The sequence below is a fragment of the Argopecten irradians genome, chromosome 4, assembly GCF_041381155.1.
Source record: "Argopecten irradians isolate NY chromosome 4, Ai_NY, whole genome shotgun sequence".
In the NCBI taxonomy this organism is placed as follows: domain Eukaryota; kingdom Metazoa; phylum Mollusca; class Bivalvia; order Pectinida; family Pectinidae; genus Argopecten; species Argopecten irradians.
Window position 1 is genome coordinate 44330116 of NC_091137.1, and position 18046 is coordinate 44348161.

General features: G+C 34.3%; 1 protein-coding gene across 1 annotated transcript; it reads right to left on the minus strand.

Moving 5' to 3' along the window:
- Positions 1-2137: 2137 nt before the first annotated feature.
- On the minus strand, positions 2138-17274 carry LOC138322529 (cytoplasmic dynein 2 intermediate chain 1-like). The gene is made up of 6 exons (XM_069266548.1): positions 17161-17274; positions 16504-16658; positions 13948-14066; positions 13292-13446; positions 2725-2843; positions 2138-2221 (listed from the first exon to the last, which is right to left on the minus strand). The coding sequence occupies exons 1-3, from the start codon at positions 17250-17252 to the stop codon at positions 14041-14043; spliced, it is 273 nt and encodes a 90-aa protein (XP_069122649.1). The 5' UTR covers positions 17253-17274; the 3' UTR covers positions 2138-2221; positions 2725-2843; positions 13292-13446; positions 13948-14040.
- Between the last annotated feature and the right edge of the window lie 772 nt (positions 17275-18046).

Consider the following 18046-nt stretch of genomic DNA (forward strand, 5'->3'; position numbering starts at 1 on the left):
TCAAGGTCATTCATTTGAACAAACTTGGTAGCCCTTTGTCCCAGCATGCTACAGGCCAAATATCAGTACCCTGGGCCTTTCGGTTATTGAGAAGAAGTCGTTTGAATGTAAAGTTTACGCACGGCGCATGGCGCACAAAGGACGGATAATTAATAACATATCACAGTTCAATTCAAAAAGGAGGGAAAAGTCAATGTTGATGAAATGAAAAAGAAATACAAGAGATATCACAGTGTTTCAGCGTCACAGGTAGCCTGATCAATCATGGCGAGAGTTCAGCCTCTGTGTTGGTCATATCAACTCTAGCCACATCAACTATAGCTATCCCGATGTTTGGCCGTCCATGCACCATAATCGTTAAATTATTTATGTATGGTATATAAAATAACTTTAGACTATAGTACATATCACATGAATCTGTTTAGAAAAGTAACAAAATAAATACATGTTGTCTTAGCATGTTACAACATAAAATATAGTTTAGCACATTTTTGAAAAGACAGAAGACTTGTGCTGTTTTGTACTTAAGATGGTAAACTATTCCACATGTAAGGATCTTGGTACGTAAAAGATCTTTTGAACAAATTTGTTTTAATAGATGGCAAGTAAAACACATTCTATGTTGATGATCATGTGGTTCTGGTTTCAGATAACATCTTAAAATCCGGAGCTAGATTGTTTAAAACCTTGTACATCAAATTAGAGATTCTTGACAAAATAATAGGTGAAGCTACACCTTCGCCCCATATATATATGCCTTTATAGGGGGTCAGTAACTAACTATATTAACCAAAAAAATGTGTGTTACAGAGGTAAGCAGGGTGATCTCAAAAATATGTTACAGAAATGAGAAGTGATCACAAAGTCCTGTTACAGTCGTAAGGGGTGGTCTCAGAAAGTCCTGTTACAAAGGTAAGGGGGGTGTCTCAAAGTCATTTTATAGGGGAAAGCAGGTGGTCTCAAAGGCCATTTTATAGTGGAAAGGGGGATGATCTCAAAACCATTTTAAAGATGTAAGGGGGTGGTCTCAAAATGAATTTTACACAGTAAGGGGGTGGTCTCAAAGGTCATGTTACAGAGTAAAGGGGTGGTGTCAAAGCCATTTTATAGAGGTAAGGGGGTGGTCTCAGAAGTCATTTAACACAGTAAGGGGGTAATCTCAAAGGTCATTTTACAGAGTAAGGGGGTGGTCTCAAAAGTCATTTTACAGAGTAAGGGGGTGGTCTCAAAAGTCATTTTACAGAGTGAGGGGGTGATCTCAAAGGTCATTTTACAGAGTACGGGGTTGATCTCAAAAGTCATTTTACAGAGTAAGTTGGTGATCTCAAAGGTCGTTTTACAGAGTAACAGGGTGGTTTCAAAAGTCACTTAATAGGGGAAAGGAGGTGGTCACAAAGTCATTTTAGTTTACAGAATAAGGAGGTGTCATATATCCAGTAGTGTGTAAACTTAAATAATCAAATAAGAAAACTTTAAACCGTGAGAAGGCTAAGAATGGAACTTTAAATAATTATTAAACGTTTGGATTTTTTAAGTAACAACAACTTCTGACCCAATACATTAATATCTGGATGGACCATGAAACAGGGATGTCCAAAGGGAGAAAAATTAATATTTGTCATGTCCATCGGGGCATCTGTAACACAAGATAATCAACGACTATAGATACTTCAAACCAGCATTTATAACTCAATCACCCCTGAAAATCCATAATGAACTGTTCCAGACTTTGATTCGGAAGAGTTCAAATGTGTCTTTGGGAGTAAATGAGTTGATGACTATCAAGGAGACCAGAAATTCACTATCTCTATGCATGATTGTATCAATTCCTGTTCCTGATGTCATAGCCTATGTCGTAGCATACACAATAAATATTGCAAAGTCACATGCAGTACTTGGACTGTTTGACTGACAGCAAGCGATCAGCCAATAAGGGGGCAGCATCAAAAGCAATTTTAAGCAATGTAAACAATAAAAGCGCAATAAATTTTCTTGAACTATGAAAATGGATCTGTGAAACTATGAACTACCAAAATGTATCTATGAACTCACCACTGCCCGTAGAGCATGATGAGGGGAAGGCTCGGTTACCAAACCTAAGAACTATGAAAATGAATCTATATATATATAGGCCGATTCTGTCCCTGCGTAGTAATGGATGGGGTCAATCGGGGCTAGCTGTACCTCTGTGGCTTGTAAACTGGCCCCTATTCTCTTATACCTGTAATATAGGACAGAGAAATCTTTGGCTATGAAGGGAGACAACTGCTTACACAATTGGTCTCTGACTGATATAGTGAAATAATCTAACCATACCAAGGGAGAGTATTTAAAATATTTACACAAATAAATATTCTTAGGTGATATAATAAATGTTTTAGTTTGGTATTAATATACATACACATTTATCTGCATTTTGTAATTTTGTAATTGTGCATTACATTAGTGCGCACTCCAACTGAACGTCATGCTGAATTCAGATCAGAGGCATTCAATTCCGTCCTTCACATTCATTAAACATATCAACAGCATTATAAATTTCATCAGTAAAGTTTCAACTTTGAAACCCAAGAATTTATAAATATAAACTCTCATACTGAGATTTTGCAGCAAACATGAACACTTGTCTAGAACACTAAAATCTAATTTTTCTCATTTTTGGTCCAAATCGTGAAAATTTTGATCTCCATATAAAAAAGGCTATGATAATATTCAGATGTTTACCTTGGTGGATGTTGTAAGATTATAGCTGAACTTTTTATCAGTTTTACTTTTCCTCCTGGTGAGAGTCCAAGATCTGTTTCTGACCCTGCCATTTCAGGGGAGGCAATCTCGGCTACAACCTGAAAAAAATGTAAAAGAAAGTACTGCTGCGGTAAAACTTCTGGATGATAGGAGTTGATTCGAGTGTTAAAGATTGATAAGTCAATGGTTATGTTATCAGTATAACTGCAAATTGGAAAACGATCCAAAGAAAACAGGACTTAAACTAAGGCTGAAAAACTAATACAAATAATTGTTTTTTATTTGGTCGTAATAATTTATCACATTGATTTATTTTCTCACATTTTGTACAGGGTCCAGTTATTCTAAATACACATAATGCATTTCAGTACAGAACCTTCAATCAAAGAGGAAGTATTTATGTTGTCAAGTTTATATAAAGAAAAGTTTCAGCATTATGGTGACTTGTAATGTCAAATTAAATTGATTTTTTTTTTGTTAAAAACTAAACAGGCATTCTTCAGATATCAAGAAAAAACTTACTGGTTATATTATATAAAATCTCATATAATGTTTAAGCGATACCGTACACGTATTTGACCTTTAATGACTAATATGAATGACATCAAGGATTTCCTTTTCAACAAAAATGTATCTAGCAAGTTTAAGAACACCATACTATCTATAACTACAAAAATTAATGGTTGTCAGACCGTGTAACATATATAACTAACGTATATTGTCATAAAGGATGACTTTCATGCTTCATAACTTCACGAATACTACTTTGGCAACATATCAGGGAGAAAGAGAGGAAAGAGAGGGAAAGAGAGAAAAAAAAAATCTCTGTCAGCTATCAGCTGTTTACCGGTATATGCTTTATCAAGTTTCAAGTACATGAATGTATATATATTAACTAAAGAACTAAATAACCTGAGTTAATTAACTAAACGACATGTAAATGGCACGAAGGATGTTTTTTGTCAAAACATGTTAATATTTTTTCTCTATGTCTATCAAGTTTGTAGTACATTACAACATATATTCTAACAAACGGTAACGGCACGAGTTACCTAAATGACAGATATTGTCATCAGTGTCCTTTTCTAACTACAATTTGTAAATATCTTCTTATTAAACATTATGGAAAGTTGTTCAGCAAAATTTGGAGCAAGGATAGGTCCAAAATTCGGATCGCAAATTCACTCAGAAATTTTACTTTGACATGATAATTTACTTTGAAATTTGACTATTGGTTCCAAAACTGTTTTCATAAGGCTTGAACATGATAATTTACTTTGAAATATGAATATTGGTAGAAAAACTGTTCTTATAAGGCTTGGTTCAAGAAAAACATAATTGTAGTATATGAATTAATGAAGGATAGTGACACGCTTACTTTTTACTGTTTTGATGAATTGATACAAATCTATCAGATTAGTACTAATTTTGTGGAATATCACGGTTTTAGTATCTGCTATCAGAGAATACCTGAATTAGGCTGACTCTGAAATATGTCAAATTTGTTTCCTACTTACATTAAATATTTCATATTGATCTGTACAATGTAATGAAAAAATAACATACTCCTACCGGGAGGAGAAGATGGGAAGACTTAATTAGTTAAGTCGAATCATTTGAAATGGGTTGATATTTCTAAAATTTCCTTTACAGTAACGAAAATTATAAGCTTCAGTGGTTTCAATATATATTATAGCAGATTCACTCAGCAATTTTACTTTGACATGATAATCTACTCTGAAAAAACATTGTGTTACAAATTATATAAGTACATTTGCCTAGTACAGAATAGTACGTACATGTATTACAATTTCATTTATATTTTAAACACCTCCGAATTTTTTCATTTAATTTGCATAAACAACCAAACGATAAGATTTCGTTATAAAATGACACTTAATCCTCTAAACAATAGAACAGCCAACTCTAGATCACTGCTTATTGTTTTGATATTTTCCAAAAGAATTTATGATTTGTCCTTCCTTATATGTACATATTTTCTACTTGTCAAATTTTTGAAATTGATATCTATATATTATGTTTCTCTATACAATGTATTTGTCAAAGAGAACTAATAAAGAAACTTGATGTGGTCATGATCAATGTATCACACCTTCACGCTTGGCTGCACACTGCTACAGATACGAAGAGATGTATATATGGGGTGGTTATCTATCCTTTAATCTTTGAAATATTTTTCTCGAAAACCCAGCTCCCTACCGCTCCGAACCGCTGTAAATGAAAATGTGTATGAGCAAGGGACGTCAGAAACATTATATAACATGTGTTGAGAATATGTATAACAGTATTTACATTAAAACCTATCTATTAAAACCACCCAGTGGTCCGAGTAAAAGTGGTCTTAATAGCGAGGTGGTCTTAATTCTGAGGTGGACCAGGTTTCTTCTATGATCATGACGATCAAGAACAGAAACTCTGTATCCTAGCTGACCGGTACATAATATATGTACTGTATTTTTGTTTCAAAATTGAAATTTTATGAAAAATGCAATATACATGTATATATAAATGTATATTATATATATATATATTTTTTATTTTTTTGTTCAATTTTTTGCATTTAACACATTTACAAATACATGGGACATCAACATAAACTTGACATGACATATACATTACATTTATATAAAAAAACATAAGAAACATAACATAGCATGCTGAGTATGTACATGTACGTGTGTTGAAAAAACCAGTTTGATATATTTTGGTTAAGATAAATTTGCAAATTACTATATTTGATCAATTAGTTTTGTCGGCCATTAGAATCTTAATCATATCATATTTTAATGCATGCGTATCTAATCAAAACCAATAATTTACAAATATTTTTTAAAGATTGATAAATTAGGGACATATAATGACTATACCATTTATTTCTAGAGCATAGACATATTTTTTTCATTAAATTAAGTTAATGGTGTGTGCTTACTTAAATCTTAAACTGAATTTCACTGAAGTAATTGTTGACAATCTAAATGAAAATACTTTTTTCTAGACATTACTTTCTATTATGTTTTAATTATAATTCAAATACATATCGTTAGTTTAATCGGAGATTTAGATAGTTATTAAATTATCTATGTCTCTGGTTTAATTATCACATAGTATCACCTGAGGTAAATGAGAATCTATGTGTTTTAAAATTGGTATTGATCTGTGTAAATTATTATTAATATTTACGTAAATCGATTTTAATTACCCCGCCATGTGCAATGATTGGTCAAATAATAACTTACGATCACAATCGGTAAAGTGTTTGAAAGACTACTGTGCAATAGTCAAGCGTACTTTTAACTAATGCAAAACACCGATTGTTAGACGATTGTTTACCGCAACAAAATAGATGACACATCTATTGAAATGAGATGATTGACGTACGGTACTTCATAAATATCTGAAATAAGATCAATATATCTCATACATTAAAGAATTTTAATTCCATTGGCGTTACACGTATGAGAAAGAACTGCCTAAATCGTTCGATCTCGCCACCAGAGCTATCGAAAGAACGTTGCATTACTTGTGGTTTCGATCACGTCAACTGCCAGTCACAAGTATGCAAATGATGGCGATTAACACTCTCCTAGTACAGGTAGATAATCTGATAATTAGGTCGACGGAAACAAAAGACTGACTGATGTACCTGCGGGTAGTTGTTCACGGGTTGCTGCGTGCGGGAAGGTGAGGCACAGCGAGGTGTGAAGTCACATGTGCCTGTGGTCATAATCAAATGGTCAATTAGTGTTAATTTAGTGGTCGTTGGGACTATTAAAATTGGTCTTAAAACGGAATAGCGGTGTGATTGTATTTCTGAAGAGAAAAAAAAATCGGAACTGAAAATAAGTTGGCCGTAATAGTGGAATGTTCGTAATTTTAGTGTATATGCTATACATGTCTATGTTTGGAATAAACTTTTTGGAAATAAAAAAAATAAAATAAACAAAAATAAAATATAAAGACAAAATAAAAGAATATTTTCAAGCATGGTGAATTAACAACAAATAAAAATATGAAATAAAAAAAAAAAAAAAAATAAACCTGCCGACGATAAGGGTTGAACCCGGGCCTTCAGCATAGAAAGCTCAGACTTCAAGCACCTGTTGGTTGTCCTAGTGGAATTAACATTAAATAAAAGTCACAAAATAAAAATAAACAAAAGATAGTGTTAATTTAGTTCCGTTGGGACTATTAAAAATTGGTCTTAAAACGGATATAGCGGTGTGATTGTATTTCTGAAGAGAAAAAAAAAATCGGAACTGAAAATAAGTTGGCCGTAATAGTGGAATGTTCGTAATTTAGTGTATATGCTATACATGTCTATGTTTGGAATAAACTTTTGGAAAATAAAAATAAAATAAAAACAAAATAAATATAAAGACAAAATAAAAGAATATTTTCAAGCATGGTGAATTAACAACAAATAAAAATATGAAATAAAAAAAAAAAAAAAAATTAACCTGCCGACGATAAGGGTTGAACCCGGGCCTTCAGCATAGAAAGCTCAGGACTTACCACGACACCACTTGTACCTGTTGGTTGTCTAGGGAATATTATAAAGTTACTAATGAAATGCAGTTCACTATATTTTCTTATTTTCTTCGCAATCCACTTAAAATGATATTGATGCTGCTGAATAGTTTACAGAATGATTCTAAACTAGTTTTATATTGTATCTGGGTGCAAATTACAACTACATATACCACAAATGTGTGGTTATTCAGTTTATTCTTCACGACACCAGCCGGGGGGGGGTAAAAAGCTAGTTCCGGAATTGCGATACCAATACTGGTAAAACCAAGTTTTACCGTAAAAAGCAGACATTCATAACTAAGTTTGTATAATAATTTCTAATGTAAATTCATGATCTAATTAGCATTAGAATTGGATGGAACTGTAATTTTTCATGAATCTACTGGAGACCAATATAATGACTTTAATTTTTAACACAAGATAAAGTTAAAGCATAACATTTGTTAAGCACTGTGGGCGGTTATTGGGGTAAACCATGGTACATGTACATGTATACATGTATAATGATACATATTATGACATAGAATTAAGTAACTTTTTGATTAAAGGGACAATTCATTCTAAGAGTACATTAAAATTTGCACATGTTTCGGGAACAAACCTGTTCTAATGGAAATAAGATTAGTTGGTTTTCCTGTGAAATGCCAGAAAAGCCCACTGTAGTGAAATGTATGTGAAATGTTCAAACTCGCTTACTGTCCGCTATTACACACTGTGGTCGGATGTCTTGTATGCCGAACCCTGGCCCTTTTTGTCTAGAACTACTCATATCGCTCTTACAGTAGTGTGATTTACCTTATTAGATGTAAGTTCTTGTCTCATTACCTTATTAGATGCATGTTCTTGTCTCATTAACTTATTAGATGCATGTTCTTGTCTATAAATAATTTCATCAACTTCTCAGTGGTTATGTATTGCATTTGTTGAACGTAAAGTGACTTTGGCACAGGTATGAGTACAACGTACATTTTGTACATGCTTAATCGTATTGATCAATGATTTGGAAATTCAACAGTATCAATCAAAATACTTAAAACAATGTCGTGAAAGGACTAGATACGGTAATGGCTCTCTTTGGCCCCTAAATCTACCGAAATTTGAATTAAGTATTTAGAAATTAAGTTGCTGTGTTTGAAATATTGAATACTCCCCTGATAAAAACTTAATGATATTTTTATTGACAGAAAGTATGTTTTTGCTCTATAACCATGGTAACATTGCATAAATTATAATGATGTGTGTCACAGAGGTAAGCAGGGTGTCTCAAAAATATATTACAGAAATGAGAGGTGATCACAAAGTCCTGTTACAGTGGTAAGTGGTGGTCTCAGAAAGTCCTGTTACAAAGGTAAGGGGGGTGTCTCAAAGTCATTTTATAGGGTAAAGGAGGTGGTCTCAAAGTGGCCATTTTATAGTGGAAAGGGGGATGATCTCAAAACCATTTTATAGATGTAAGGGGGTGGTCTCAAAATGAAATTTTCACAGTATGGGGGTCATCAAAGGTCATGTTACAGAGTAAAGGGGTGGTGTCAAAGCCATTTTATAGAGGTGTAAGGGGGTGGTCTCAGAAGTAATTTAACACAGTAAGGGGGTGATCTCAAAGGTCATTTTACAGAGTAAGGGGTGGTCTAAAAGGTCATTTTACAGAGTAAGGAGGTGGTCTCAAAAGTCATTTTACAGTATAAGTTCGTGATCTCGAAGGTCGTTTAACAGAGTAACGGGGTGGTTTCAAAAGTTACTTAATAGGGGAAAGGAGGTGGTCACAAAGTCATTTTAGTTTACAGAGTAAGGGGGTGTCATATATCCAGTAGTGTTGTAAACTTAAATAATCAAATAAGAAAACTTTAAAACCCTGAGAATGGCTAAGAATGGAACTTTAAATGATTATTAAATGTTTGGATTTTTTAAGTAACAACAACTTCTGACCCAATACATTAATATCTGGATGGACCATGAAACAGGGATGTCCAAAGGGGAGAAAAATTAATATTTGTCATGTCCATCGGGGCATCTGTAACACAAGAATAATCAACGACTATAGATACTTTCATACCCAGCATTTATAACTCAATCCACCGCCTGAAAATCCATAAAGAACTGTACCAGACTTTGTGTTTCAGAAGTGAGTTCAAAAGTGTCTCCCCGGAAGTTTAATGAGTTAATGAAAATGAGATCCTGAATCATGAATAATTAGACGCTGTTCCTAGTAAGAACCATTAGCCTATGTCGTAGCATCAACACAATAATTATTATTCGCGCAAGAAGATGTACATTGTGTCATTACTGGCGGGAACTGTAATAAGGTTTGACTGACTGCAATAGCGGATCATCAATACTCAGGGGTGTTGCAACGTATCAAAAACAATTTTTTAACAAAGTAAACAATAAAAAAACGCAATAAAATTTCTTGAACTAAGAAAATGGATCTGTGAATCATGAAAATGAAACTCAATGAACTACCAAAATGTATCTATAGAACTCACCGAAAAAATATGATCTAAATGAACTCAATCCACTGCCCGTCAGATGTCATGATGAGGGGAAAGCGCTCGGTTAGCCACCAAACCTAAGTCCGTGAAGTATATAGCCCGATTTTGTTCCCTACGTAGTAATGGATGATGGGGTCAATCCGGGGCTAGCTGTAACCTACTGTGGCTTGTAAACTGGCCCCTATTCTCTTATACCTGAAATATAGGACAGAGAAATCTTTGGCTATGAAGGGAGCCATCACAACTGCTTACACAATTGGGTCTCTGACTGATATAGTGAAATAATCTAACCATACCCCAAGGGAAAGTATTTAAAACATATTTACACAAATAAATATTCTTAGGTGATATAATAAATGTTTTAGTTTGTTTGATATAGAATATACATACATATTTATCTGCATTTATGTAATTTTGTAATTGTGCATTACCATTAGTGAGCACGAAATCCAAATGAACGTCATGCTGAAGAATCAGATCAGAGGCATTCAATTCTGACTCCTCCTCACAAATCATTTAACATATCTAACACAAGCATCTATAAATTTTTCATCAGTAAAGTTTCCAAGCATTTACGAGAAACCCCCCCCAAGAGAATTCATAATAAAGTATAACTCTCAATATAGAGGAGTAATATTTTGCAGCGAACTTGGAACACTTGTCTATAACTAGCTAGCGAAATCTAACTTTTCCTACATTTCATGGTCCAAAATCGTAAGGAATATTTTGATCATCTATATACATAAAAGGTTCCCTATGATAAAGATTCAATAGACTTTAGTACAGCTTGGTTGGATGTTGTAAGAAACAATAGCTTTAACTTGTATTATCAGTTTTAACTTTTCCTCCTGGTGAGAAGATCCTAGATATGTTGACTGCACCCCTAGCCAATTTTCATGAAGGCAGAATCTTCAGCTACAAACTCAGAAACAAGCAGACCAAGTCATACATAAGTAAGTTATGTAATAATAAATCTCTCTAATAGTATAAAAATACATGCAGCTAATTTAGCATGAAGAAATGGTTATGGAATGTACATTTTCATGACTCTACTGGAGACCAGATAATGACTCTTATTTATCTAAACAACAAAGAATGAAATGTATATTATACCATAATCTTAACAATAACGCGCGAAGCAGCACAGAAAACATCTCTCATCCGCTGTGAAGTGTCAAACCTCCAACCTTAATTACAGGGCCTCAATATCACATTAACCTAGAATTAAAATGGCCGACTGAAAATATGAAAACTCCTGTAGGTTACTTTATTGGATTATCCTTTTACAAAATGAAATTATAGCTTAACACATTGATGCTTCAAGTATAATCATATCTATGAAGTGGTTTACGTACCCAATTTATGGTTCTAATAAACGCCTCGCCGTAAAACCCCTCAACCACCGTTAATACGTTTCAATTTTGGTTAAGACACATGCGAATGGGCGAGAATTATTGGAGTAAAACAAGATACAACATGTACATGTTTACATGTATAATGAAACATATTATTGACATATGAATTAAGTACACTTTTTTGATTAAACGGGACAAATTCATTTCTAAAGAGTACATTAAAATTATACACATCGTTATCGGGAACAAACCTGTTCTAAGATATGGAAAAAAGATTAGTTTGGTTTTTCCTGTATAATGGCAGAAAAAGCCCACTGTAGTGAAAAAAAAATGTATTGTGAAATGTTTCAAACTCACGCGTAAGCTAATGTCACTCTATTCCAGCACTGTTGTCGGCGCATGTCCATTGTTATGCCGACCCAGGCCCTTTTCTTTTTTGTCTAGTAACCTACTCCATATCGCTCCTTACAGTAGTGTGATTTTAAGCCTTTACTTAGGCATGTAAGTTCTATGTCTCATTACGTAATAGATGCAAGTTACTTCGTCTCATTAACTTATTAACAGCATAGTTTCTTATGGTCTATTAAATATATTTCATACACTATCTTCGAGTGGTTATGTAGGTTGCATATTGTATGAATCGTACATGATGCGACTACATTGGCAAAGGTATGAGGTAGCAACGTACAATTGGTATGTACAGTGCTATAATTCGTATGAGATCTATATTTATGAGGACAATTCAAACAGTACAGCAATCAAAATGACTTATAAAACAATTGCCGTTGAAAGGACAAAGAAACGGTAATCGGGGCTTCATCCTATGCCCATCTAAATCTATGTGTGTTACAGAGGTAAGCAGGGTGATCTCAAAAAATATGTTACAGAAATGAGAAGTGATCACAAAGTCCTGTTACAGTCGTAAGGGGTGGTCTCAGAAAGTCCTGTTACAAAGGTAAGGGGGGTGTCTCAAAGTCATTTTATAGGGGAAAGCAGGTGGTCTCAAAGGCCATTTTATAGTGGAAAGGGGGATGATCTCAAAACCATTTTAAAGATGTAAGGGGGTGGTCTCAAAATGAATTTTACACAGTAAGGGGGTGGTCTCAAAGGTCATGTTACAGAGTAAAGGGGTGGTGTCAAAGCCATTTTATAGAGGTAAGGGGGTGGTCTCAGAAGTAATTTAACACAGTAAGGGGGTAATCTCAAAGGTCATTTTACAGAGTAAGGGGTGGTGGTCTCAAAGGTCATTTTACAGAGTAAGGGGGTGGTCTCAAAAGTCATTTTACAGAGTGAGGGGGTGATCTCAAAGGTCATTTTACAGAGTACGGGGTTGATCTCAAAAGTCATTTTACAGAGTAAGTTGGTGATCTCAAAGGTCGTTTTACAGAGTAACAGGGTGGTTTCAAAAGTCACTTAATAGGGGAAAGGAGGTGGTCACAAAGTCATTTTAGTTTACAGAATAAGGAGATGTCATATATCCAGTAGTGTGTAAACTTAAATAATCAAATAAGAAAACTTTAAACCGTGAGAAGGCTAAGAATGGAACTTTAAATAATTATTAAACGTTTGGATTTTTTAAGTAACAACAACTTCTGACCCAATACATTAATATCTGGATGGACCATGAAACAGGGATGTCCAAAGGGAGAAAAATTAATATTTGTCATGTCCATCGGGGCATCTGTAACACAAGATAATAAACGACTATAGATACTTCATACCAGCATTTATAACTCAATCACCCCTGAAAATCCATAATGAACTGTTCCATACTTTGATTCAGAAGAGTTCAAATGTGTCTTCGGGAGTAAATGAGTTGATGACTATCAAGGAGACCAGAAATTCACTATCTCTATGCATGATTGTATCAATTCCTGTTCCTGATGTCATAGCCTATGTCGTAGCATACACAATAAATATTGCAAAGTCACATGCAGTACTCGGACTGTTTGACTGACAGCAAGCGATCAGCCAATAAGGGGGCAGCATCAAAAAAAATTTGTAACAATGTAAACAATAAAATCGCAATAAATTTTCTTGAACTATGAAAATGGATCTGTGAATCATGAAAATAAATCTATGAACTATGAAAATGAATCTATGATCATGAAAATGAAACTATGAACTACCAAAATGTATCTATGAACTCACCACTGCCCGTAGAGCATGATGAGGGGAAGGCTCGGTTACCAAACCTAAGTCCGTGAAGTATATAGCCCGATTTTGTCCCTACGTAGTAATGGATGGGGTCAATCGGGGCTAGCTGTACCTCTGTGGCTTTTAAACTGGCCCCTATTCTCTTATACCTGTAATATAGGACAGAGAAATCTTTGGCTATGAAGGGAGACAACTGCTTACACAATTGGTCTCTGACTGATATAGTGAAATAATCTAACCATACCAAGGGAGAGTATTTAAAATATTTACACAAATAAATATTCTTAGGTGATATAATAAATGTTTTAGTTTGGTATTAATATACATACACATTTATCTGCATTTTGTAATTTTGTAATTGTGCATTACATTAGTGCGCACTCCAACTGAACGTCATGCTGAATTCAGATCAGAGGCATTCAATTCTGTCCTTCACATTCATTAAACATATCAACAGCATTATAAATTTCATCAGTAAAGTTTCAACTTTGAAACCCAAGAATTTATAAATATAACTCTCATACTGAGATTTTGCAGCGAACATGAACACTTGTCTATAACACTAAAATCTAATTTTCTCATTTTTGGTCCAAATCGTGAATATTTTGATCTCCATTTAAAAAAGGCTATGATAATATTCAGATGTTTACCTTGGTGGATGTTGTAAGATTATAGCTGAACTTTTTATCAGTTTTACTTTTCCTCCTGGTGAGAGTCCAAGATCTGTTTCTGACCCTGCCATTTCAGGGGAGGCAATCTCGGCTACAACCTGAAAAAAAAGCAGACATTCATAACTAAGTTTGTATAATAATTTCTAATGTAAATTCATGATCTAATTAGCATAGAATTGGGATGGAATGTAATTTTTCATGAATCTACTGGAGACCAGATAATGACTTTAATTTTTAACACAAGATAAAGTATATTTCCATAATCTATACAATACTCGACCCAATAAGCGCTATCATCCCTGTAAGTGTCCCTCCGCCTTATTTAGGCCTCAATATCACTTACCTGGAATTAAATGCAGACTGAAAATATGAAAACTCTGTAGGTTACTTTATTGATTTCCTTTACAAAATGATTTATAGCTTACTTTGTGCTTTAATCATTTTATGAAGGGTTAGTCCAAATTAGGTTCTAATAAAGCCCCCCCCCCCCTTATTCGTTTCAATTTGTTAAGCACTGTGGGCGGTTATTGGGTAAACCATGGTACATGTACATGTATACATGTATAATGATACATATTATGACATAGAATTAAGTAACTTTTTGATTAAAGGGACAATTCATTCTAAGAGTACATTAAAATTTGCACATGTTTCGGGAACAAACCTGTTCTAATGGAAATAAGATTAGTTGGTTTTCCTGTGAAATGGTAGAAAAGCCCACTGTAGTGAAATGTATATGAAGTGTTCAAACTCGCTTACTGTCCGCTATTACACACTGTGGTCGGATGTCTTGTATGCCGAACCCTGGCCCTTTTTGTCTAGAACTACTCATATCGCTCTTACAGTAGTGTGATTTACCTTATTAGATGTAAGTTCTTGTCTCATTACCTTATTAGATGCATGTTCTTGTCTCATTAACTTATTAGACGCATGTTCTTGTCTATAAATAATTTCATCAACTTCTCAGTGGTTATGTATTGCATTTGTTGAACGTAAGTGACTTTGGCACAGGTATGAGTACAACGTACATTTTGTACATGCTTAATCGTATTGATCAATGATTTGGAAATTCAACAGTATCAATCAAAATACTTAAAACAATGTCGTGAAAGGACTAGATACGGTAATGGCTCTCTTTGGCCCCTAAATCTACCGAAATTTAAATTAAGTATTTAGAAATCAAGTTGCTGCGTTTGAAATATTGAATACTCCCCTGATAAAAACTTAATTATATTTTTATTGACAGAAAGTATATGTTTTTGCTCTATAACCATGGTAACATTGCATAAATTATAATGATGTGTGTCACAGAGGTAAGCAGGGTGTCTCAAAAATATATTACAGAAATGAGAGGTGATCACAAAGTCCTGTTACAGTGGTAAGTGGTGGTCTCAGAAAGTCCTGTTACAAAGGTAAGGGGGGTGTCTCAAAGTCATTTTATAGGGTAAAGGAGGTGGTCTCAAAGGCCATTTTATAGTGGAAAGGGGGATGATCTCAAAACCATTTTATAGATGTAAGGGGGTGGTCTCAAAATGAATTTTTCACAGTATGGGGGTCATCAAAGGTCATGTTACAGAGTAAAGGGGTGGTGTCAAAGCCATTTTATAGAGGTAAGGGGTGGTCTCAGAAGTAATTTGACACAGTAAGGGGGTGATCTCAAAGGTCATTTTCAGAGTAAGGGGTGGTCTAAAAGGTCATTTTACAGAGTAAGGGGGTGGTCTCAAAAGTCATTTTACAGTGTAAGTTGGTGATTTCGAAGGTCGTTTAACAGAGTAACGGGGTGGTTTCAAAAGTTACTTAATAGGGGAAAGGAGGTGGTCACAAAGTCATTTTAGTTTACAGAGTAAGGGGGTGTCATATATCCAGTAGTGTGTAAACTTAAATAATCAAATAAGAAAACTTTAAACCCTGAGAAGGCTAAGAATGGAACTTTAAATGATTATTAAATGTTTGGATTTTTTAAGTAACAACAACTTCTGACCCAATACATTAATATCTGGATGGACCATGAAACAGGGATGTCCAAAGGGAGAAAAATTAATATTTGTCATGTCCATCGGGGCATCTGTAACACAAGATAATCAACGACTATAGATACTTCATACCAGCATTTATAACTCAATCACCCCTGAAAATCCATAATGAACTGTTCCAGACTTTGATTCAGAAGAGTTCAAATGTGTCTTCGGGAGTAAATGAGTTGATGACTATCAAGGAGACCAGAAATTCACTATCTCTATGCATGATTGTATCAATTCCTGTTCCTGATGTCATAGCCTATGTCGTAGCATACACAATAAATATTGCAAAGTCACATGCAGTACTCGGACTGTTTGACTGACAGCAAGCGATCAGCCAATAAGGGGGCAGCATCAAAAAAAATTTGTAACAATGTAAACAATAAAATCGCAATAAATTTTCTTGAACTATGAAAATGGATCTGTGAATCATGAAAATAAATCTATGAACTATGAAAATGAATCTATGATCATGAAAATGAAACTATGAACTACCAAAATGTATCTATGAACTCACCACTGCCCGTAGAGCATGATGAGGGGAAGGCTCGGTTACCAAACCTAAGTCCGTGAAGTATATAGCCCGATTTTGTCCCTACGTAGTAATGGATGGGGTCAATCGGGGCTAGCTGTACCTCTGTGGCTTTTAAACTGGCCCCTATTCTCTTATACCTGTAATATAGGACAGAGAAATCTTTGGCTATGAAGGGAGACAACTGCTTACACAATTGGGTCTCTGACTGATATAGTGAAATAATCTAACCATGTCAAGGGAAAGTATTTAAAATATTTACACAAATAAATATTCTTAGGTGATATAATAAATGTTTTAGTTTGATATTAATATACATACATATTTATCTGCATTTTGTAATTTTGTAATTGTGCATTACATTAGTGCGCACTCCAACTGAACGTCATGCTGAATTCAGATCAGAGGCATTCAATTCTGTCCTTCACATTCATTAAACATATCAACAGCATTATAAATTTCATCAGTAAAGTTTCAACTTTGAAACCCAAGAATTTATAAATATAACTCTCATACTGAGATTTTGCAGTGAACATGAACACTTGTCTATAACACTAAAATCTAATTTTCTCATTTTTGGTCCAAATCGTGAATATTTTGATCTCCATTTAAAAAAGGCTATGATAATATTCAGATGTTTACCTTGGTGGATGTTGTAAGATTATAGCTGAACTTTTTATCAGTTTTACTTTTCCTCCTGGTGAGAGTCCAAGATCTGTTTCTGACCCTGCCATTTCAGGGGAGGCAATCTCGGCTACAACCTGAAAAAAAAGCAGACATTCATAACTAAGTTTGTATAATAATTTCTAATGTAAATTCATGATCTAATTAGCATAGAATTGGGATGGAATGTAATTTTTCATGAATCTACTGGAGACCAGATAATGACTTTAATTTTTAACACAAGATAAAGTATATTTCCATAATCTATACAATACTCGACCCAATAAGCGCTATCATCCCTGTAAGTGTCCCTCCGCCTTATTTAGGCCTCAATATCACTTACCTGGAATTAAATGCAGACTGAAAATATGAAAACTCTGTAGGTTACTTTATTGATTTCCTTTACAAAATGATTTATAGCTTACTTTGTGCTTTAATCATTTTATGAAGGGTTAGTCCAAATTAGGTTCTAATAAACCCCCCCCCCCCCTTATTCGTTTCAATTTGTTAAGCACTGTGGGCGGTTATTGGGTAAACCATGGTACATGTACATGTATACATGTATAATGATACATATTATGACATAGAATTAAGTAACTTTTTGATTAAAGGGACAATTCATTCTAAGAGTACATTAAAATTTGCACATGTTTCAGGAACAAACCTGTTCTAATGGAAATAAGATTAGTTGGTTTTCCTGTGAAATGGTAGAAAAGCCCACTGTAGTGAAATGTATATGAAGTGTTCAAACTCGCTTACACACTGTGGTCGGATGTCTTGTATGCCGAACCCTGGCCCTTTTTGTCTATAACTACTCATATCGCTCTTACAGTAGTGTGATTTACCTTATTAGATGCATGTTCTT